The sequence below is a fragment of the Canis lupus genome, chromosome 7, assembly GCF_048164855.1.
Source record: "Canis lupus baileyi chromosome 7, mCanLup2.hap1, whole genome shotgun sequence".
NCBI lineage: Eukaryota > Metazoa > Chordata > Mammalia > Carnivora > Canidae > Canis > Canis lupus.
This window is the reverse complement of record NC_132844.1, coordinates 55,224,382-55,248,768: the sequence shown is the minus strand read 5'-3', so window position 1 is coordinate 55,248,768 and position 24,387 is coordinate 55,224,382. Positions and strand designations below refer to the sequence as shown.

Below are 24,387 nucleotides of genomic sequence, written 5' to 3'. Positions count from 1 at the left end.
CAAAGAGTGTTCCTATATCTGTGGTTGAGGGTTGATACATGCACTGGTGTGTTCATCATTCTTCTCTCTTCTAGCTGTGAGATTTTATTACTTTTATCCTGTTCCTTTTCCATCATTCTTTATTGAATATGAAGAAAGTATATATCTAGGTTACTAATTTGCAAAGAGGTAATTCCCTCATAAAAGCTTTATAAATTGTTAAATTTGGGGATCCCTGGGTGGCTCAGCGGTTTGGCGCCTGCCTTTGGCCCAGGGCGCGATCCTGGAGTCCCGGGATCGAGTCCTGCGTCGGGCTCCCGGTGCATGGAGCCTGCTTCTCCCTCCTCCTGTGTCTCTGCCTCTCTCTCTCTCTTATAAATAAATAAATAAATCTTTAAAAAAAATAAAAATAAAAATAAATTGTTAAATTAAATTATATATAATGAATTATAATATAGCTTGAATAGAAAACAACATCCCGATCAAATCAAATGTGGGAATTCTCTAAGCACAAAGCCCTGAACTCTACATAGCACTCTACATAGCTTGCCCATGAAGCAGGCTCTGTTTTGTAGTTAGCTTTCTAATCACAGGTGCTCACTAACAGGCCCAAAGGCAGAGTAGGAAACAAGCATCTTGCCCAAGAGCAAACATCCCTTGCTAGAGGGATGCAACTTTCTCTCCAACCCATGCCTCTCACATCCATCTTTGCCCCAGTTCTTTGAAACATCTTATGTAATTGGGAAACACTTGGGAGGTTTTGCTAGAATAAAGAAAAAAAAAAAAAAAGAAAGAAAGAAAGAAAGAAAACAACATCCCCCACATTTTTAGTAAAATTTACTTTGTAAAATCACCAGGAAATAATTTAGATCAAAATCTATATCAAATTTATCTTTAGTAAACATATACAGTAAATTAGAAACTAAATATAAACTAATATTACTCAGAATTCCCATTACAGTACTAGAAAAATACAGAATACAGGAGATGAACAATACCTGTGGTGGTATCACCCCTCCACACATGACAAGAATATCTGGCCGTCCGAGGGAGTTAAGTTCTTTGATGAGTTCAGGAACAAGGGTTTTATGACCAGCAGCGAGTGTGCTCACACCCACAGCATGAACATCTGCATCCACAGCCTGCTGGGCCACTTCACGGGGAGTCTAAAATAATCAGAAGGTCAAGAAACAAATCATCATTTATTCCAAAAAGTATTTTAAGACTGTTACCTACTTAACTGGCATTCCAAGGTTTTCCTCATTAAAAATCTTGAAGTGAATAACTTCAAATTTCATCATTCTCAAATCATAAATACCAACTCATCCAATTGATAAAATAAACACTAGTGCTATATTTGCTTCTAGCCCTAGAATTTATCAATTAGATTTAAGTTACACCAAAATATAGTTCCCAAAAAACCTTAGATAAGAAATATAGACAAAATATATTATCTTTCCATGTTACAATTTTTGAAAACTACATCTGTTGTCTTATCAACATTTATTGAATGGTTGAGCAGTACAAGACAACACATTATATAGTATCTATGAAGTAAAAGACTAAACATAAAATTCAATATGAAAAGTGAATCTTCAGTTTTAAAATAGAATGGGAAAGAGTTATGTTAGCAAGATGGCACACTAGGAAGCTCCAGGACCTCGGTCTCCCATGAAGACACTGAACAACGTACAAATCAAAATAACATGAGAACTCTAGAAACCAGTGAAGGGACTACAACATCTTGGCAAATACATAAACAAGAAAGGAATGGTGCCAGTATGATTGTTCTTCATTATTAACTGGATTTAACCAGTATGAAATACAGAATCATAAAGGATATTTTCAAGTATTCAATTATGTACTGAGTTACCCAGAATCATATTCATTTTCTGGAATGAGTCTATACCATTTGCTTTGATCATGTGCATGTATTCAAATCACTTCATATAAAAGATACCTACAAGCTTCTCATTGTAAATATACTGTAATTTGAGAAACTTGGAAAGGAAAAGGTTATCTCAAAAACCACTGAACAATCATAAGCTCAAAAAATTATCAAAATCTGAAAATTTCCTTAATTTGGGAGTATTTTAAGGCTCATAATTTCAGTGTGAAAACAAAAGATTCTATGTTCTCAGTAATGGAGCCACATTTAAGATCTTTAGGTAAAACACACAGCGTATTGGTAAAACCTTCAGTCTGGTGAAAAATATAACCTATGAAATTAAAACCTTTAAGAAAATGTGCATATTCTTGGTATTAAGAAATTTAATTGTTATATGCATGATTGGTCATTCACATCATCCATGTTATAAAATTTATTAGATTAAAATTCCATTTAAACAAATTCAGTTCCATGCTTTATGCTTATACACATTAAATTGAATTTTGTGTTCAAATGTTGAACATCTTAAAACTTCAAATTTAATTTTAATTAAATCAGACACAGAACTGTAAGAAAGTACCTTCACCCACAGATAAGTTTTCTTTTTTTTTAAGGACAAAGTATTATGTTAACAAAGTTGGTAGTACTAAAAGGTAAATTATATTTTTATAGATGGCATTTAATGGGGAAATGAACCTACAGCTCTTTGAAAAATTCTTGCAAATGCCAATGGATGACAATTGTTTTTAATTACTTTTATTTTATATAAAAAAATATTTCCCAAAAGCTACTGACTAAATATCAGGAATTATTATATTTGGTCATTATTTAAAACAAAGGAGCACCTAGGTGGCTTAGTCAGTTAAGTGTTGGAGTCTTGATTTCAGCTCAGCTCATGATCTCAGGGTCCTGGGATCAAGACCCATGTTGGGCTCCCACTGAGTGAGGCACCTGCTTGTCTTCCTCTCCCTCTGCCCTTCCCTCCTGTCTCTCTCCCCCTCCCTAAAACAAACAAATAGGCAAACAAAAAGCTAACATAAAAGGGTGGTAGAATAGAAGTAAAAAACTAGAATGGGAAAGTATTCAACTCAAAGGAAGAATGAAAGCAATCTATTTATTTAGTCTAAAATATATTTGAGATTCTTAACAAAATCTAGCTTAAATGCATTTATGAATTTACCTACCAACACAGCTCAAGGATGTATCTATCTCCTGAAGTTCAGGCTAACTCTTCATAGTAAAAACTTCTTCTAGACTCTCTAATAGTAGTATTTAAAAATTCAAAAGGGAAAACTTACAAATTCTACAAAGGGCCGCCCTCTTCAGGAAAGTTTACTTTTTTGCTGGTGAAAAGTCTTCACCTTAGTTGACCCATCTGCAGTGTGGAATAACAGACTTTCCTTTTCATTGAAACTCTTTCTTCCTCAGTTTTTTATCTCACTCCTCACTCCATTCCCTTTCCCTTCTTTGCTGCCTCCTTTTCTTTTTCCTTTTAATGTTCAAGTTCTCATCTCAAATACATTCTTAGTGGGAAGTTAAATCAGTTTCCATGGCTTTATGTACCATTTACACATTGATAAGTCTGAAAATCTTATTTATTATGGAGGCCTCTCTTCTATGCTCCAGACATGCATATAAACTCACATGGTCATCTTCACCTGAGTGTTCTGTAAGCCAGTTCTCTTAAGCCTGCCTCCTTATCTGTAAATAGCCCTCTCTTTAAATTTTCTTCACAATCTTAGCTGACTTCTGCTAACCCTGACACTGCTTCAGTTAAGGCCTGCCTTGCTTCTCACTCAGATTACTGAACTACTTAACTGGATTCTTTGCACCTAGTCATGGCTCTTCTCAATCCACTTCAGAAAGTGATTTTCCGTGCTCGCTTCGGCAGCACATATACTAAAATTAGAAAGTGATTTTCCTGGAAAGTGAGCTTTCTAAAGTATACATTTGATTGTCACTCTGACTAAACACCTTTGGGATAATGTTCAAACTTCTCAGAATGGCATATAAGGCTCTTCATCTTAATCTACATACCATCCCAAGCTCTGTATTCTAACTGTACTAAACTTCTTACAGTTTCCTGAAGACATCATGCCTTCATGGTTCTGTACCTCTGCTCAAGCCAACTCTTCTTCTTAGCATGCCCTTCCCTGCCTTGCTCTCCAGGCTTCTGAAGGGCACAGCTCACCTATAAGTTCCAGGACACTTGGACAAGTTCCTTGTTCAAACTTCAATTACAGTGATTATTATTCTGCTATGATTACTGATAAGTAAATCTCTTTCTGTTCAGAGTCTGTAACCTCCCTGAAGACAAAAATCATATCTTACTCAACTCTGAACCTAGCATTTGATAGATGATCAATAGGTATATAGTGGATAAAGCTTTTTAATATAAAAGTTATTACAATGTACTCAACCAAAGATATTTTGTAAAGAATGACTGTTGTATCACTCTATAGAGGATTTCAGCTTCATTTACTTCCAACAAATTAACTTGCTGAATCAAATATTTTGTGATTAAATAAACTACTACTAGAGAATAACAAGAATAGAAATCTAATTATGAATTCCGCTCTCACTGTGATGTTTGATTTCCCTTTCAAAACACTTTCCACCAATCCATTATGGGCTATCTTTCCCATAAATTATTAGTCAAATCTCAATAAATGATACAATAAGACCTCTGAAAATAACCTACAGTTTCAGAAGCCTAGTAACAATTTTAGTTACTGATACTGATTTTACAAAGTTTTAGAAACACGTACATTAACATAAATTACATTACTTTCCTATTTCTGCCATAATTAACTGGATTATATGCATTTAAAAATAGATTGGGGAATTTTGCTGAACTCATCTTCTTTTATAACTTGAAAAATATTGTCACGGTTTATCATCTTAATATTATTTTTTCTGAATTTAAGTGATTTATGACCCTCTTTTTGAAACTCCAACAATTTTCAGTACCTGAAAAAGAGGACCTATGTCCACATCAAAACCAAGATCAGCAAATCCTGTAGCAATAACTTTTGCTCCTCTGTCATGTCCATCTTGTCCCATTTTTGCCACAAGAAGACGAGGTCTGCGGCCTTCGCGTTCCATAAATTTATTAACCCTAAGAACATTTTAAAATAGAACAGCTACTAAAAAGTAGTAATACTAAAATACAATGGTTATATAGCAATTGTCCAAAGGTAAGACATAAAAACTATAATTTATTAACAGCAAATCTTTCAAGTTTATTTAAAAACACCTTTTTACATCTGTTTACTCATATTTTGTGAATATCTCTATTTCAAATTGAGAATTCCATTAAGGCCTGGATATGCTTACCACCTTTCCCTTAAAGGAAAGTCTGAAAGATGGCACAGCCAATAAGCCCGTAACAATTGAGAAAACCACGGTGAAACACGATGAGGAAATGACAACTTTTCACCTTCTTAAGCCAGTCTCCAGAGTATAAGATACATAAATATTTAAATATAAACTAAAAGGTGCCTTTCAGAGTTATTTATAAAAATGTGACTCACTAGTTGTTTTGAACTGTCCGTATCTCACTTACCCATCACAAGTGTGAACTCCTCCAAGCTGAAAGCAATGTGGTGCCTTCTAATGACAGTTAATCAGAATATCTGCTAGCTTAAATCAATAAATTCACACCCCATGTGAAAAAGTACTACATTTGTTTTTTTTTAAGAGAAAAAAATTTCCATTTTGATGACTTTCACCTTGGATGTTTTGATATTTATAACTAGTGACATAAAAAGAGGGAAATTTATTACAAAGGTTGAGAAGAACAATCATCAGAAAGCTACATACCTGGGAAGTATGAAAAATTTATATTAATTTTAATGTCCTAATCATGTTTGACAGTGTTACCTACTGTCAGTCAAGAGAGTTTGATTTTAATTTATGTATAGATGGCAACAAAATACTTATTTTCAAACAGGAAAATTATTTTATAATTATAATTATTTCAGCAATTAAACAATTTGAATAAACTTAGGAAATGTATACTGTAGTAAGGAAACTAAAATATAAGTACCCAGGGGATATGAAGCAGTATCAATGTTAATTAGACAAACATTTGTTTTATTTATATTTATATATATATATATATATATTTTTTTTTTTTTTTTTTACATTTTATTTATTTATTTGCAAAAGAGAGAGCTCACAGAGGGAAAGGAAGAAACAGACTCTTGGCTGACCAGAGGGCCCCACATGAGGCTTGATCCCAGGACCTTGTGATCATGATCTGAGCAGAAGGCAGATGTTTAACCAACTGAGCCACCCAGGTGCCCACAAACATTTGTTTTAAATGAGAAATACCTAAAGGGAACTATGGTGAAAATTCAAAATATTACATTAGTAAAACTACAGACTAACAGGACAGTCGATTCAAATGTTTTCCAAATGGTGTGTGAGAAAATTAAGCCTGTAGCTGACTCATGGGTATTAAGTTAATAAAAAAGACATTCTGGTTAAAGAAATCTCACATATTACCTCTTGATAGCAAATGTTATTTCTTTACTTTCTCCAAATTCCTGGCGATAGGCTCCACTCACCATACGATCATTAGCTTTATGTTCACCAAACACCTTTTTCATAGCATCTGTGATTTCTCCAACTGTACATCTAAAATATTAAAATAATAAAGGCGCTATTAACATCATCATTGAGACAAAAGTACTTACTTTAATACTTAATATAATTAGACATATTTTATTACCTAAGTAAAAAATAGGCTATCAAAAATCTTATGCTATTTGTCTTTCTCTGATTGACTTATTTTGCTTAAATAAGAATGCTTTTTTACTGCATTGATAAAAGTCTCTCTCCTCAGAATACTTATGAAAAATAATTCTGGAAGCCTCTATACATAGCAATATCTTTTTAACAACTGTTAACTAAAAAATGACTAAATGATTTAAAAACTGTAAGTAGATAAGCATGTAAAGGTTACATGAATAATTCACCAAATACAATTTGGCAATACAAATAGGCAAAGAAAGCAAGATTCCCACTGATACTTTTTTTTTTTTTTTTTTTTTGAGAGAGAGAGAGAGAGAGCATGAGCAAGGGGAGGGGCAGAGGGGGAGAGAGGATCCTAAACAGACTCCAGGCCCAGTGCGGAGCCAAACTTGGGGCTTGATCTCACAACCCTAAGATCATGATAGGTCAGCTGAAATCAAGAGTTGGACACTTAACCACCTGAGCCACCCAGACACCCCTCCTGCTGATACATTTTGATAGGAAGTAGGTCTTTTAGCATATTCCATCCATTTGTTTATTCATTCAACATTGATTGAATGCCGAATATGGGCCAACCAAGGTAAGTGCTAGACATATGGTGATAAATGAGACTGGGGTTGATCTTATAGAACTTATCTTTTAATCAGGGGACACAGATAATACACAGGCACACAAATGAATTAATAAGAATTTCATATGATAATAAGCACTTTGAACACACTGAAACAGGTGAAAGAGGGTCTCTGGGGAAGCTATTCTAAAGATAATGAAGATATTAAGATACAACTTTTCAACTAAGACCTAAATGATTTGAGAAGGAGAAACTCAAGGGAACATAAGGGGGAAAACTATTTGAAAAAGAAAGTACTAAATGCAAAAGTTCTGAGAGGTAGAAAAACATGTTCTTTGCTCTAAAACTAGAAAGAAGGACACTGGGAACACAGCATCATGAAGGAAATAGAATAAGATGAAGTCACAGATACAGGTCAGAATCATATCTCACACAATCTTGCAGGCCGTGGTAAGATTAGATTTTAATTTTATTTATTTATTTATTTATTTTAGATTTTAATTCAAAAGCCATGGGAGACCATTGCAGGACTTTAGCAGAGAAGTCTTATTTCTTTTAAGAAATTAAAACTGGAAAAAAAAATACACACACACAAACCCAACCCATATACTATGTATTTACTCTATCCCTTAAGCACTTAAAACAACATGTTAAAAAAAAAAGTTCATTATATTAGGCAATACGTAACAAAAGCAAAAATAATTCATTTAGTGACATCATATACTGGAAGAAATTTTTCTGTGGTTTACTTGCTTTTCTGCATGTCCTATTAGGCAAAGCATTGACTGCCCTTTATTTTCGACTATCTATTCAAAGATAACTACACAGTGAAAAGCTTTGGAAGACAGAGAAACCTTGTCTACCTCTGAAAAGAGAGTAGGTTTACTGTTAAAAATAAAAATGTCTCCCTATACTTGAAAGTACATCAAACTTCTCAATCTACAAATGAGTGACATGAATTCATTACAATAGTTTCAAATATCCTGGGCCATGGGGAAATACACAGTATTAATATACTTCACCCACTCTGGTGAGTAGATGGTAAAGGAGGCTTAGCTGCCTCCGAAGGGCTTCAGTGAGTTTTTTTGTTTTCACTTGCTGCAACTCTTAAAAGGCTGGTTCATCTTTTCTCATCTTTGAATACTTTTGACCCTTTCCCAAACCTTGTTAGAAAGCTTTAGTAACTAGTGGCTAAACAAAATTTAGCTGGTTGCACAGATCTGTTAATGAACTCAAATACAGAATCTGTTCACTGATTTTAAATACACCTTCAATAGTTCCACATGCATACAGAATAGCTCCACATGCTTACAGAAGAGTGGACCCTAGAGTATCATGAATAATGCTTTATCTGCTCAAACCCTGGTAATGACCAAGTATTGTAAATGCATAAAATGTCTTCAGGAACCCCACTGTTTGGCTAGCTGGCCACCTGGCTGCACTGTCCTGCAGCACACTGTGGCACATGGATTCCTGGGGTGCTCAGCATGCTACCTTTCATCCAATGAAGGAAATGGGAGAGCTTAAGCATCTTTCTTGCTCAGAAAGGTTTCATGATACCCCTGGAACCTACATGAATTCACTTATAATTCATTACCATCAAGCTGCTAAAATGACCAACCTTCAGCTTTTTCCTAGAGATGGGAAATGAGCACATGCACCTGAACAGTTCTCACTACCTTATTTTGCCAGTAACTGAATATGACAAAATCAATCACTTTTGCCCTGTTTTGTTCATTCATTTGTAGAAATGTTTAGAACTAAATTAGCTAGTTAATAATGATCTGAAGGTATTTTCCTTTGTAAGATGGGCTTTCTCAAAACCTGAGGACTGCATGCTTGTATATTTTAAATGTTAATGTTTCATTTTTAAATTTTATTTAAGAGGATTAAATCCTCTTAATGTTTACATGTTTAAAAAAATATGAATGCTGTAAGCGCACAGATATTTAAAGAAAATAAGAACTAACTTCATTTGAGTTTCCAATACTTTCTTTTAGGCTCACATGGTTTTTATAATCAACTTTTTTAAGTAACTACACTTTAAAAAGCTAAACTGGTCCACTTCTATTATTTGGAAATCTCCAAATTTCTTTTTTTTTTTTTTTTTAAGACTTTATCTATTTGTTCATGAGAGACATAAAGAGAGAGAGGCAGAGACACAGGCAGAGGGAGAAGTAGGCTCCATGCAGGGAGCCTGACGTGGGACTGGATTCCGAGTCTCCAGGATCATGCCCTGGGCTGAAGGCAACGCTAAACCACTGAGCCACCCAGGCTGCCTGGAAATCTCCAAATTTCAATATCCTCACCTTGCACGAGCTGCATCCACTGCAAGAGCCAGAATATTCCCATCTCCACTAGCAGCACATTCAGTCAGTGCAGAAAGACATCGTTCAGCCAAATCTTGATCTCTGATGGCTTTGACCTTATGAAAAAGTCAAGAAAAGGGACAATTTATGTGAATACCTAATAAAACAGAGATCAGGAAATTAGACATTGATATATATCACATAGAAATTGTTCCATAATCCTAAAACTCAAAAACAAAAGGAAAGACAAGGAGAGAATAAATGTATCCTAGGTCGGATACTCATTCAATTCATTCATTCATTCATTAAATAAACATTAAAGGGCTTCCTAAAATAATACTGAATTCTGGATAATTCTGATAAGTCAGAAACAAGCAGGGCAATAATAAAAAATAGATGGTGACTCTCCCATATAGTACATGCTACTTAGGCTTTACTAAGGTAACAGGACATTGAAAACAAGTAGATCTTTTATATGCATAATTTCAAAGGCACACTAAAGAATAAGAGTGACAAGGAAGAAAAAATAATAACAGGTTATAATTTAGAAAATATTTCAGTTACATGTTGTTTTCCTTAACTAATTAACAATATATTGGTAATAATATATCCATGTATTGTTTTTCTTTATTCAAAAATAACCCAAAGAGGGGCACCTGGGGTTGGCTAAGTCAGTTATGTATCAGTCCTGTGATCTCAACTCAGGTCTTCATCTCTGAGTTTTGAGTTTAAGCCCTGTATTGGGTCTAAAAAATAATAAAGAAAGAAATCCAGAAGAGACAAGAGACAATGAAAAATAGCAACAGAGTCAAAAAGACAATGAAAAGCATGGTCAAAAACTTTTCCTGTCAGGTCCTAGCTCTACTCTGCTTTACCAATAACCTGCCTAAACAAAGTTACATAAAATCCAATTTCTTACAAGTTTGCATCACCTATAAAAGACTAAAATATGATACTACTCAAGATGCTACTAAAATCTTGTATCTATACGCAGAAGTGGACCAGAAATCTTATATTAAGGGCAAGGAAAAACCCAACTCCATTATCATTATTGAATTTTTCTCTTGCTTGAAATAAAGTTTAACATCATTTATGGCAAATGAAACCCCTCAAATTATGAGGGTGCAGAGTTAACAAAAGCCTAAAGTATAAGAGAAGAGAAAAGGAGTTTTCCTAACATAATAAATATTCAGACTTTTGTGATGACTGAAAATAAAATGCTACATCTTAAATAGGACCTTTTAAAAAATGACAAAAATGTGAGAGAGGGGTCATTGTCTCCTGATTGAGGGTGAAAATGGAAATAATGTCATTAAACATCTGCCATTACTGGGCGCTATATTTTATGTTGGCAAATTGAATTTAAATTTTAAAAAATTAAATAAAAAAATAAATAACTGCCATTAACTATAATAGAAAAAAATAGAAGATGATAGTTGTGCATTCAGTTTCACTGAACAAACCCTATTAGATTCCTAAAGAATATCTAAACTGAGGAGGGGAAAAAGAAGTCAGATCTTAAATTTTCACAGGGAAATTAAACTGAGGAAAACCATTAAAGATCACTAAAGAATGTCAAGTCTCTTGCCTTAGAAATAAAAGTAAGTATAAAAGATAAAGAGCCCACCATAGCTTCATACAATAGAAATATATAGGTTGTTAACTGTAAGACCATGTTTTATCTTAGTATTTCATATATTTTGATTCATCTTGGCAAGAAATTGGAACTAAAGTAAGACAGAACTCTAGTTTCAATCAAAATAAATATATTTCATTTATAAACTGTATCTTACTTACAGCACCATCAAATATATTTGAATTAAAAAGAAACAGAAAGCAAATGATTCTTTCAGAGTAGTATCAGAAACCAGGGTCTGATCAGAAACAAATTATAGTGAGAAGTCCTGGGTTCAGATACTCTGAACTTAATTTGGTTTTGATTTTGAGTGAGTTACATAATCATTTAAGCCTTTGTTTTAATCTATAAATTATGGGAAGTATTATTATTATAGCAGTTTTTAATAGCAATATGTAAGTTTCACAGAGACAGCTGTCAAGATTTAAAACATGAGTGTTACAAATAAACCATGAAGTTCCAACAAATAAACCATGAAGGTCCAATTTTTCTAAAATAAATAAATAAATAAATAAATAAATAAATAAATAAAACATGAGTGTTTAGTGTCAACAGACTTACATTTGAGTCTTGGTTGTTCAATTATTTATTCTGGTCAAGTTTCTCAAACTCAAACTTATCTTTAGTTTCCTTGACATTTTTTTTTTTAAGATTTCATTTATTTATTTGACAGAGAGAGAGAAAGCACAAGCAAGGGGTAGCACCAAGAAGAGGGAGAGAGAGAAGCAGACATCCCACCAAGCAGGGAGCCCAACAGGGGGCTCAATTCCAGGACACTGGGATCATGATCTGAGCCAAAGGCAGATGCTTAACCCATTGAGCCACCCAGGTGCCTTTAACTTTAAATTTCTTTAACTTTAAAATGTTGGGAAATAATGCCCACCTCATGTAGTTGTTATGAGGCTTAATAAGCACAACAATGTAGGGGCTTATACAGTGCCGAGAATATAGAAAGCACTCAAAAAACGATAGCTGTTATTACCTTCTTGAGTTTTTCAATTTGCTTGTTACGCACTGAAGTATTATCAATCGCCAGAACTTCCACAGATTCTTCTTTTTCCAATTGGTACTTATTTACTCCAACAATTATTTCAGAACCTATTAATTTCCCAGAGGAAAACAATATGTAGATAGTAATGCTCTGATCATCACTTACTTTCCCTATAAGCTTAATATTTTTACATAGTATTCTTAAATCCTAATAAAACTTCAATATAGATCAACAAATTATATCCCAATAAAATGAGAAGAGAGGGGAAAGAAAAGTTATGTATCAGAATCTCTGTAAGGGATTTTTGTTTTATTATTGTTATTTTATTATTCTCCCAAAGTTATTATTCTTCCCAGAGTTTCCTGATAAACACTTCTAACACTACAAAATTAAAATAATAATACCAGCAACATCAAGATTTAAAAGGGAGAAGATTAACATCCAATAGCATTTCTAATATATTCTTGAATTCTCTTATAACCCAATCACTTTTAACAAAAAATACTCTTAAAATTTAAAAGTAATAAAACAGAATTATAAAGATGTTTAGATGTTTCCTGAACATAGTAAGAATATATTTTGCCTCAAACTACCAGATTATTACTGTATCTAAAGACATCCTGCCACCCACCACTTCTCCTTATTTCCCTTATAGAACTCATCACAATCTATAATTATTTTGTTTACTTGGTCATTTTCTCTTACTAAAATGCAAGCTCTAAGGGTGCAGAGAGCATGTCTAACCTGTTCACAGGTGTATGCCCAGATATGGCATAGTGCCTCAAATACTAAATACTAAAAAAGTGTTGGCTGACTGAATAAATTAATACTCCAATGCAAGCATAATGACAATATCTTTAAAACGCTGAAGATATCCACCTACACACTATACACACACACACACACACACACACACACACAATGGCATACCTCCACTCATACTCTACATATGCTTACCCATGTGCATCCATGCAAAAATACAAAGAGACAGATAGAGAGATAACAGAGATGAAACATTTTATCCAAGTTTCATTTTTCCATTATTTTTGTCTTATTAACTACATATATTATCTTCAAACAGAAATTAATATCTCTTTTTAAATACTAGATTCACATATAAATGTTTTCATTTTATCTTACCAGAGTCTATCCTTGCCTGCCTTCGGGCAGCACATTCTTCAATTCGAAGTTTAGGTATTCCTTCTGCTACAGCTTTGGCCATTCCACCCATCTCTTCAATTTCATCAATGAGCTAATATGAAAAACAGATTAGTAAAACTGGAAAAGAATATTAAGATATTTCTATAAACTATACAATAGTTACACTATATAATTACTGATATTAATAAAGTCATAAACTATTTTAGTGGCAAGTTTAATGTTTCATAAGAAAAGAATTAAGTTAATATCAAGAGCACTGATTAGAAGTTCTACAGAGTTAGGGGCATCTGGCTGCCTTATTTGGAGGGAGCATCCAACTCCTGATCTTGGGTTGGTGAGTCTGAGGCCCAAGCTGGGTGTAGAGATTACTTAAATGAATAAATAGAAACTATAAAAAACAGAAAGAAAGAAAAAGAAATTCCATACAGTTAATAATACACTATTGTGTATTTGAAAGTTGCTAAGATAGTAGATCTTAAAAGTTCTTATCACAGGAAAAAATTTTATAACTGTGAAGTATGGATATTAATGAAACTTATTCTGGTATTCACTTCACAATTCATAGATATATATACATATATGTATATCAAATCCTCATGTTGCATATCTTAACCTAACACAACATATGTCAATTACATCTCAACTAAAAGAAGAAATTATGTACTTAAAGTTACTGAAAAACAGAAAAACTAGGACGTAGAATATAGAAAACAGTCTTGTTAGTCTTGAGAGAAAACTAACATCAATTCTGTAATCTTATTTTTAGTTACACAAGTAAAATATTCATGATCACATGAATAAATACTCTTTAAAAATATATTCCAAAATGCAATTTTATTTTTGATTTGAGCAGCAGAGTAATGATATTACTCCATCTTTACCAATACTAGAAAATACCTAAACCTTTAATCACCGCCTCATACATACACAAGACAGTGGGAAAATAAATGCTGGAAGGGTATATGAGTTAGCAGAAAGGAACAAAGTTAAATTTGTTTTTTTCCTGAAGAATTCAAGAAATAAGAATTTGTGTTGGATTCAAAAGAAGCCAAAGCTAAGATAGGAAGCTAAAAAGAGGGGAATACTTTAGAATTTGCAACTACCTCTTTCCCATTCTGTCAAGAGAAAATGCCTTGAGGAAGTTTACTACCCGCAGAAAATGGACCAAAATTTACTTCTGCAGAAAAGCAATGGGCTATTAAACACCAAGTACAGAAAGAGGCAAGGATAAGATGTCTTGGTGAAATAAAAAGCTGCATTCTGAATAATAAGACTAAAGACAAAAGGCACATAGAGGAAACAGACAATACGGGATACAGAAGAAAACTTTAAAAAATATAATTACTATCCTCAGAAAAGAAGATTAGGTTCTGTATTAATGAAGCAAGTAGGATTAATATACAAAGGAGAAATTCAGAAAACAAAAATGAGCTTTTGAAAATTAAAAAAATGATATATGAATTTTAATATATAAGTAGAAATTTAAAGTTGATGACTCTTCAAGAACAGAAAACAGAATCTCATGGATGAGTTATATAACAGATAAGAACATCAGAGTATCTTTTAAGAAGGTCCTTATCCAATAACTAGGAGTTCCAGAAAGAGAAACCACAGAAAAATGGCAGGGAGGAAATTATCAAAAAAAGTAATACAAGACAATTTCCCAGAGCTATGAGAACACGAAAGTGGGCGAGATTAAAAAATGCCCACTGAAGGTCCAGTGCAATGTAGGAAAAAAATACATACACCAAAGTCCAGCAACTCAAAAAATAAAGAGATCCTAAAACTGTTAGAAATTTCCTGAGAGTGAAAATAGCATGAGATTTCAAACAGAAATAGTTGGAAGTTAGAATAAAAAGCTAGGATAAAAAGTAGATCAATGCTTATACACTCCCAAATGAAAATAATTTCAAACACAGACTATCTATCAAATCCTGAGTAGAGTGAAGACATTTTCAAACATCCAAAGTTTCATATATGTCATCTCCCAGTTACCACTTTTAAAGGAGGTTCCTATGAAGTGTGCTTCAAAATAACAAGGGATAAATCAACAGAGGTGGACACAGGATTCTAGATACAAATTCAACATAGCGGACGTAAAAATAATTCCCAAGATAATGTCAAAGGGAAGTCAAAGGACTATAATGGTCAGCAGGTCTAGAGAGAAACTAGAGAGAAAAATCAAAGGAGAGCATTGGAGGACTTCAGAAGGATATATACATACTATTGAGATATAATTGTATTGGTAGTATTATAAGACAAGAGAAAGCAGAGGTAAGAATCAGCTAAAATACTACACTACCATACTACAAAGCAATAGATAATGAAGGACTTAGACCTAATAGATACGTGTAATTTTAAAATATGGAGATAAAAACAAACAAAAATGATGTATTTGATTCAAGGAAGCAGGAAAAAAGTAAGTAGAAGACAAAGGACTACTTTTTTACGTTCCAGCCTTTTAACACTAGTAGGCTTTTCAATTCTTTGAACAAAATACTTTAATATGAATACACATGTATTTTTAAATTATGTTTCCACTTGTATACTATTAAAGTTGAATCTGAAATTCTTTTTCTCTCATTTTATAAATCTTGATATAAATAAGAGAAACTGACCTTCAAGGCAGCATCATAAACATCATTTGTGAGAGATTCCATCATATAGGAACCTCCCCACGGATCAGCCACTTTGGGAATCCCAGATTCTTCTTGAATAATGATTTGTGTATTCCTGGCAATTCGAGCACTTTTCACAGTTGGCAAACCCAAGGCTTCATCAAAAGAATTTGTGTGCAAAGACTGAGTGCCTCCAAACACTGCTGCCATTGCTTCTATTGTAGTACGAATAATGTTATTATAAGGATCCTAAAACATTTAGTGAAAAGCAAAAAGGCAAAACAAAACAACAGTTGATAAACGATGCTATGATTAAGCAGTGGCTGCTGTATACTTTCTTGCCAATGTCTATACTAGGCTTCAGAATATCCAATAAATTAGTAGACGCCAGACTTAACAGGCACTCAGCAAATGATTTATTAATAAATGATAAATGAAGCAGATAAACAATGTACTATGAGATAAAAAATCTGGATTTATTCTCTTCCTGACTGTGATCGGCAAATCACTGGACCTTTCTGAACTTTAGTTTCCTTAACCATAAAAATGAGGAGGTTAAGACAAATGATTATTAAGGTTTCTTCTAACCCTGAAACTGTATATCTTCATTTATAAGTACCTGAAGTCATATTTAATATGGATATATTAGTTTTTATGCACTTTTAAATGTGTAAGAACAATGTAACTTTAAAGTTATGAATTATTTTTAATGTATCAAAATAATTTAATATATAAAGAAAATGCATGAAAAAAGATCACCACACGATTTTCTAATAGAACGAAATTAAAACACTCACATGACAATAGCCTTTAAATGGGTCTGTGTGCATGCATACTTACTTAAACATAACTAAAATATTTTATGTGCACAAAATTTTAATTAGGCAATTTTATGTTATGAATTTGAGTTAAAATTACTTAGGACAATATTAACTAAGTCATGATTTTTACTTCCTCCTTATCATCACATTTTTTTTTTTTTTTTTTTTAAAAAGGTAAAACAGCACTACAGTTAAGTGGATTTATATGATTTTATATTGTTAACCACTAGAGGGAGCCAGCCTTATTTATTATAATATGTGTAAAAAATCTAAATGTGCATTATATTTCAGAATGATAATTTTCAAATATTAACAGCTGGTTTCTTAAATCTACTTCCTGATTGTGCTATGTTGCTTATAAGACAATATATGACTAAAACTTTACACTTTATATATATATATATATATATATATATACATACCTGCTCAGTAAGTGACCATCCTGATGTCTGACAATGTGCTCTTAGAAGAAGAGATTTAGAGTTTTTAGGCTGAAACATTTTCTCTATTAAGTGAGCCCAGAGTCTTCTCCCAGCTCTCATTTTTGCTATTTCCATATAAAAGTTCATCCCAATTCCCCAGAAGAAAGACAACCTAAAATAGTAATGTTAAGTCCATTATTTGTTTATACATATTTGATTATACAACATAAAATGGAAAATAAAACTAATTGTATCACACACTAAAGAAAATAGTGTCCAGATTTTAATTTCAAACAATTTAATTTGAATTAGAATCAAAGAATATATATTAAAGTAGCTTTAAACCTAACAAAGTACAGTTTTAGGCACACAGAAGAAAGGGCTGTGATTATTTGCCTCACTAAGAAATTATTCACTTTACAATTGGTTTTCTTTATAAAAGAAGTTCCTCTTGCACCCTTAAATAAAGAATGAATAGTTATCCAAAAATAAAATACTTCAAGAATACCCAATATGTAATTCAGGGGTCACCTACACAGGGAATCAAACAACAAACTTGTTTTCTTCGGATAGCAAGAAGTTTTCCTGTTTTGGTTTTTTTTTTTTTTTTTTTTTTTTTTAAGACTTTATTTATTTATTTGAGAGAGAGTGAGAGAGATCGTAAGAGAGAGCATGAGCAGGGAGGAGAGCACTACTGGGGAGAAGAGGGAGAAGCAGACTACTCCTGAGCAGGGAGCCCGAGGCCAGGATTCCCAGGACCCCTAGATCATGATCTCAGCCAAAGGCTGACGCTTAACCAATGGAGTTACCCAAGAGCCCTTGTTTTGTTTTGTTTTTAAAGAATAATGATATATTTGGTCTAAGCATACATTTCTCCAATTGCCCCCAAGCCCACTACTCCTTTTTATTTTATATTCTGCACCTAGTTACACATTTGGTTTACTTGCCTGTGCCTAAAGGCACAAAGGCTGTGTTTCTTTCTATAAAACTAGGTGAGTCTGAAATAAAGAAATTAAAAACTAATAAAAATTCTTGATACGCCTTTTGCTGTTCTCAGATATTTGTCTCAGGATACCTTTTCATTCTTAAAAATTACTGAAGATCCCCAAGGAATCTTTATTAGGATAATATCTATCAATGTTTTATATATTAATTCATTTAGAAACAAGAAACATAGGACATAAGTAACATAAATAATATTTTTATGAAAAATAATTATACTTTGTCAAAAATTGTAATAAAACAGTCACTGTTTTACATTTTTGCAAATCTGATGTGTGGCTTCAGGGAAGACAGCTAGAATCAATATCGTTACCAGAAAGAAGTCAAATTTAATTCTGAAATTTAATTATACACAGTATTGGCTTATTCTCTAATTAGTACTCCAATAAAACATAAGAGAATCTAGTGTGACATTTATATATACAAGTTAATTTTATCAATAGGTCTACTGTACACTCATAAATTGGTCCTAAAAACTTTCCTAATATTGAGACAATCTCTGTGGTCAATTTACTCACCTTGGTGCAAATTCATCAATTGTCAGACCAGCTTGGAGTCCAGTTCTACAGTATTCCAACCCATCAGCTATAGTATAGGCCAGTTCCAGGATGGCATCAGCCCCTGCTTCCTGCATATGGTATCCACTGATTGAAATTGAATTAAATTTTGGCATGTGCTATAAAAATAATAAAAAATATAGCAGTGAATAAAAATTTTTAAAGTTTCTATTAAACCCATTTTCTAAAAGACTATTATTTTTAAATGATGTTCAACTCAGTATACTCTTTAATATTAACTGAAAATATTTAATGCTTACTTTGTTACATTTAATTCACTCAATTTAAGTGGTGATTCAATGAACCATCATAAAAACTGCACCTGTTTTATTTTCCTAGTGAAAAAGAATTTTCACTAACCATTCTTTTGAGTCAAAGTTTAAAATAAATTAGTTGAGATTAGAAATGCAACCAACCCTTAGTCTGAGAATTAAATAAGACATCTTTAATTCCAAAGCAACGACTATGACCTCTTACGAGGTTCTAAGATCTTGTAACTTTGGGTTAATTTGCTGAAGATATATAAATTTAAGTTTTACTAATTATCAATTTTATTATTTGAATGAAGTCATTAAACATGAACAAGTACATGGTAGGGGAGGAAAGAGAAAATGACTCAATCCTTAGTACTATATATTAAAACACAACAGGATAAATACATGGTTTAAAAATCTAAGATTTCAATTTGACTTAGTGTGACATTTAATGCTAAGCATACCCAACACAATTTCTAGCAAAATCACTACGAGAATGGCATTCCTTTCAGAGGGCACCTAGCTGGCTCAGTGGGTGGAACATGTGACTCTTGTGGGGTCGTGAGTTTGAGCCCCACATTGGGTGCAGGGATTACTTTTAAAAATAAATAAATAAAAAGATTAAAAAAAGAAAAGGTCATTTCTACCATTCCCCTAAAACTTTATATTAGGGAGGGTACATATCATACATATTCTGTAAAGCCTCCAAATTATTATCCTTCCCAAGAATTGGCCAAACATAAAATAATAAAAACTTAATCATTGAAATTCACTATGATAATTAAGAACATGGGCTCTTGAGTCAGAATGCTCAAAGTCTAGCTATGTTACTTAACTAGCCGTAAGACTTTAGGCAAGTTTCTCACCCTTGTTATTCCCTAGTTTCCTAAAGCATAAAATAGAGGTAATAATTATGCCTCCCTCGTGTAATTGTTATAGGATTAAATGAAATGATTCATCTAAACCATTTAGCATTATGCCAGTATGCAATAAGCATGCAAAAGGTGCTACTTGTTGCTGCTGTATGCTATTGATCTGCAACTTACCTTTTTTTGTTTTTAAAGATTTTGTTTATTTATTCATGAGACACAGAGAAAGAGGCAGAGACACAGGCAGAGGGAGAAGCAGGCTCCATGCAGGAAGCCTGATGTGGGACTCGATCCCGGGACTCCAGGATCACGCCCTGGGCTGAAGGCAGGCACTAAACCACTGAGCCACCCAGGGATCCCCTGCAACTTACATTTCTTAATATTTTATTTATAATTAACCAAAAGCAATTGAAAAATGTTCCATTGCAAAAACAGTAAGAGGACTGAATTACATGGAATTGAGAGATTGCCCAAATATATAGTTTATAAATAAGAAGCAATAAAACAAATAGGTTCTTCTCTACAAAGAGGAGTTTAGTAGTAGAATTTCTTTAAAAATAATAGAAATACTGGGATATTAGAATATTATTCAGCCTTAAAAAAGGTGGTTAATTCTCATACATGCTACAACAGAGATGAACCTTGAGGACACTGTGCTAAGTGAAATAAGGCAGTCACAAAAAGACAAATAGTAAAGGATTACATTTCTAGGAGTAGCTAGAGTAGTCAAATTCACAGAGATAGGAAATGGAAAGATAGTTTCCAAGAGCTAGAGAGAAAAGAGGATAGGGAATTACTATTTAATAGGTACAGAGTTTTAGTTCTCCAAGATGCAAAAAGTTCTGGAGATGGATGGTGGTGATGGTTGCACAACAGTGTGAATGTACTTAATGCCACTTAACTGTACACTTCAAAACAGTGAAGATGGTAAATTCTATGTCATGTGAATTTTGCTACAATTAAACATTTTTTTTAATCAAGAAGTTGACAGTTTTCAACGTACTTCAATACAGCATTATTATGTCAGTATATGCAACCAGCACTTTCATCACTTATGTGAAGGATTATATAAAGCAATTTTGAACTTGAAGAGGATACTAGGAGCTTTACAAAGGTAAAATGCCCAACAACATAACAGCATAAACTGTACAAACTGCTACTAACTATTCATTTCTCCACTCTTCTCCTATAATACCTGAACCATAAATGCAGAATGCCAATTTACAAGAACTGTACTTCCAATCTTCTCTCATTACTGTGGGCATCCACTAGGATAAACGTGGTTGCACTGGCCAGGAAGTGAGTCCACTGGGATAAAAGTGGAACTGGGGATTCTTCCTTCTGGAAATTTACCTTAAATCAGAGGAGCTGAGTCCATCCCTCCCTTCAACAAACACATCCAGTGCACCCACCTCTTCAACCATGAGTGGCATAGTAACAAAAGAGGACAAGCAAGATTAAAGGAGACTGGAACCCTGGTGACTGTGGAGCTCCCATACAACCAAGCTCTTGACAGCCTACTTTCCAATTTCTTTCAGACAGAGGGTCCACTTCTATTTAGTTTAAGCTACTACTATTTGGGTGTGTGCGTCTGTCATATGCTGCTAAATGTATTCCTGTGCATATGTTCTTGAAATTGAAAAGGGGGATAGAAATATACAGTTCTATACAACACAGTTCACATGGGCAGAGATCTATGAAAAGAAATAAAATTGCCAAGCGTAAAGGCTAAATATTGATGAGACGAGGCAATGCTTGCAGGAGTTCTTAGACAACAGCAATTATAAGAAATAAAAAAGATTAAAAAAAAGTTTCATGGTGGAGGGGAGATGGGCCCTTTGCCATGAAATAACATAGTCTAACCTTAAGGTAGATTAAGAGAGCATTGCAAGCAAGAAGCAAAGTGTGAGTGATGGCAAAACTACTTATTAATTACTCAGAGGAAGATGAAAAAGCGTTATGTTTCCCTTACAGAGATTGCTACAAACACAGAACACTGTAAAACCCTTCTTTTCCCACCATTCTGATGGTGAAGACAACCTTATTCAGAGGTGAAATACCAGGAAACTCATTCTAGATGCAGATATAAGCAATATCTTATAAAGCTGTTGTTTTGATAGCCAAATGTCTGACCCCAGTGTATACTTCTAAACTAAATATGAACTCTGGAAAGAAATAAAGAAGTGTAAATTATGAGCCCTCCTTAATTCTAAAAATTATCAGATAATAAAAATTTTAATAAAGAAAATACGGTATGCATCTAATGCTCAGATTCCTATAGATAATAACAGACTATAAGATGAGTACATTAAAAGCAAAACATACAAATTAACAACACACATATACATAAAACTCATACTCTGACTTTACACTAAAACTATTATTTTGACTCATTTATTAAATTCAAATTAGGTGATATTTTATAAAAAGTCTTACATCTAAAGAAGTAAAGCAAATCTCATAAGTAGCAGGAAATACCTGTGCTGTATATTGGAAGATGTCAGCAATAATTCTCATGGATGGTTCTGGAGGAAAAATGTAAGTATTTCTGACCATAAACTCCTTTAGTATATCATTCTGGATTGTACCAGTAAGTTTCTCTTTAGGTACGCCTTGCTCTTCTCCAGTTACTATAAAAGTTGCAAGAACTGGAATAACTGCTCCATTCATGGTCATGGAAACTGACATTTTTTCTAAAGGAATTCCATCAAAAAGAATTTTGGTATCTTCCACGGTGTCAATAGCAACTCCAGCCATTCCAACATCACCACGAACTCGAGGGTTGTCTGAATCATATCCGCGATGTGTTGCCAGATCAAAGGCAACTGATAATCCCTGCTGACCAGCTGAGCACATAAAGAAAAACAATGTAGGATTTAAGGAGTCTGGCACCAAAGTAAACTCATTTACATTAACACTACTAAAGGAGTTGATTCACCTCATCATAATATATATTTTTTAAAATTTTTATGCTCATACATGTCAAAACAAATTTAAATAAAGATAGTACATTTCCTAAGTTGTTTCCCATGTGGTAAAATGCACAACTTGAATTGCAGAACGGCAAGAATAAAACATCTCACCTCATGTCTGAGGATCTTTTTTATCTTAGCACTTTTTAAAAAATAACTGAAAGTATGTACCTCTTAATCTCCTTCACCTATTTTGTCTTTATCTTAACAATTCCAGATAGAAATATTTTTTAAGGTACACAAGAAGACCTATTTATAAATAGTTAACATAATTTAGTATCTGTATGCTTATATAATTAGTTCTTGTATTTAATAGGGTAGTAAACAAGATGTCCTGGCTATTCAAATATTCTGGAAAACAGAATTATGAACACTATGCAAAAAACAAAAAGTGTACACTGAATATAAGATCAGTCCTCTATGTGTAATATAAATTTACAAATCCTCAAATTTAGCAAATATGATTTTAATACAGATCAGATAGAAAAAATAGTAGTTAATATAATTTTCAGAGACATGAATGCCAGACTGCACTAAATATATTTGTACATTATCGTTGGCTTATTACTTTACCTGGGCATCTTTTAAATTGTTTTCCCCTTCAATTCCCATCTTGACAATGTTAATTAAAAGCTTTTCAAAGAGAAAGCCCATGTCTCCTTTCATCATACAATTTCACCTAATCTGTTTTACATAAAGTGCATGGTTTGTTTTTGTTTTGTTTTGTTTTTTAAGATTTATTTATTTATCTGAGGGGCAGGAGCCACAGAAGAACAAGGGGAGTCTTCTTTAAGTAGACTCTGTGCTGAGTGCAGAGCCTGACCCAGGGCTCGATCTCAAGACCCTGAGATCATGACCTGAGATGAAACCAAGAGTCAGATGCTCAACTAACAGCACCACCCAGGTGTCCCCATAATATGCAGGTTAACTGTTGTTAGCATTCAAGAATTTAGCAATTTAATTTGGTTCACCTATCCTTTGACTATGGAAGTTGAAAACATTCATCTTTTTCAGAGTATAGTCTGAACTACAAAATTACAAAGTGACTATCATCTTTACCAAGATTAACCAGTGTCCCTTCAAAAGAAGCCAAGAACAGGAAACCTATGTTTGATTATGAATATGATGTGCTGCATTAAAATCTCACCCTTAATATTGTCTTTATAGAACTTATTGCTTTCTTCCACAGTACTAAAACCAGCATACTGGCGGATGGTCCAGGGTCTAAAGGTGTACATGGTGGGATATGGTCCACGTGTGAATGGCTTCACTCCTGGAAGTTCTTCAGCTAAGTCCTTGGTATCCCTGCTGGAATACAAAGGCTTTATGGAGATCCCTTCTGGAGTGTGCCATATTAAGTCTTCTGGGTTTTTGCCTTTCAACTGCTTTTTAGCCAGGGCAGCCCATTCTGGGTGAAGGGGTTGTTGCTGATGCAGAAGTCGACGCCATATAAGCCTGGATCCTGGTGACTCTTTGAGCTGCTTCAGATGGTGCGGTGAAAGCAAAAGAAGCCGAGTCTTAGCCCTCAACATGATGGAGCATGAAAAACACTCAAAAAAACCCAAGAACTGGCCTAGAA

The 24,387-nt window shown here is 33.5% G+C and overlaps 1 protein-coding gene across 6 annotated transcripts in view; it reads right to left on the bottom strand.

Annotated features, from left to right (window-relative positions):
- Positions 1-24,387, bottom strand: part of MMUT (methylmalonyl-CoA mutase) — a 32,238-nt gene that overhangs the window by 5,402 nt on the left and 2,449 nt on the right. For all 6 annotated transcript variants that reach the window (XR_012034156.1, XR_012034157.1, XM_072832711.1 and 3 more), the window contains exons 2-12: positions 23,956-24,381; positions 22,315-22,682; positions 18,675-18,832; positions 17,155-17,326; positions 15,912-16,160; positions 13,273-13,384; positions 12,124-12,239; positions 9,506-9,621; positions 6,377-6,508; positions 4,838-4,985; positions 978-1,145 (exon numbers count right to left, since the gene is read on the bottom strand). Coding sequence is in view for 4 of the 6 variants with exons in the window: in XM_072832711.1 (XP_072688812.1) it covers positions 978-1,145; positions 4,838-4,985; positions 6,377-6,508; positions 9,506-9,621; positions 12,124-12,239; positions 13,273-13,384; positions 15,912-16,160; positions 17,155-17,326; positions 18,675-18,832; positions 22,315-22,682; positions 23,956-24,340 (2,124 nt within the window). In the remaining 2 variants the exon portion in view is untranslated. The remainder of the gene's footprint in view (positions 1-977; positions 1,146-4,837; positions 4,986-6,376; positions 6,509-9,505; positions 9,622-12,123; positions 12,240-13,272; positions 13,385-15,911; positions 16,161-17,154; positions 17,327-18,674; positions 18,833-22,314; positions 22,683-23,955; positions 24,382-24,387) is intronic.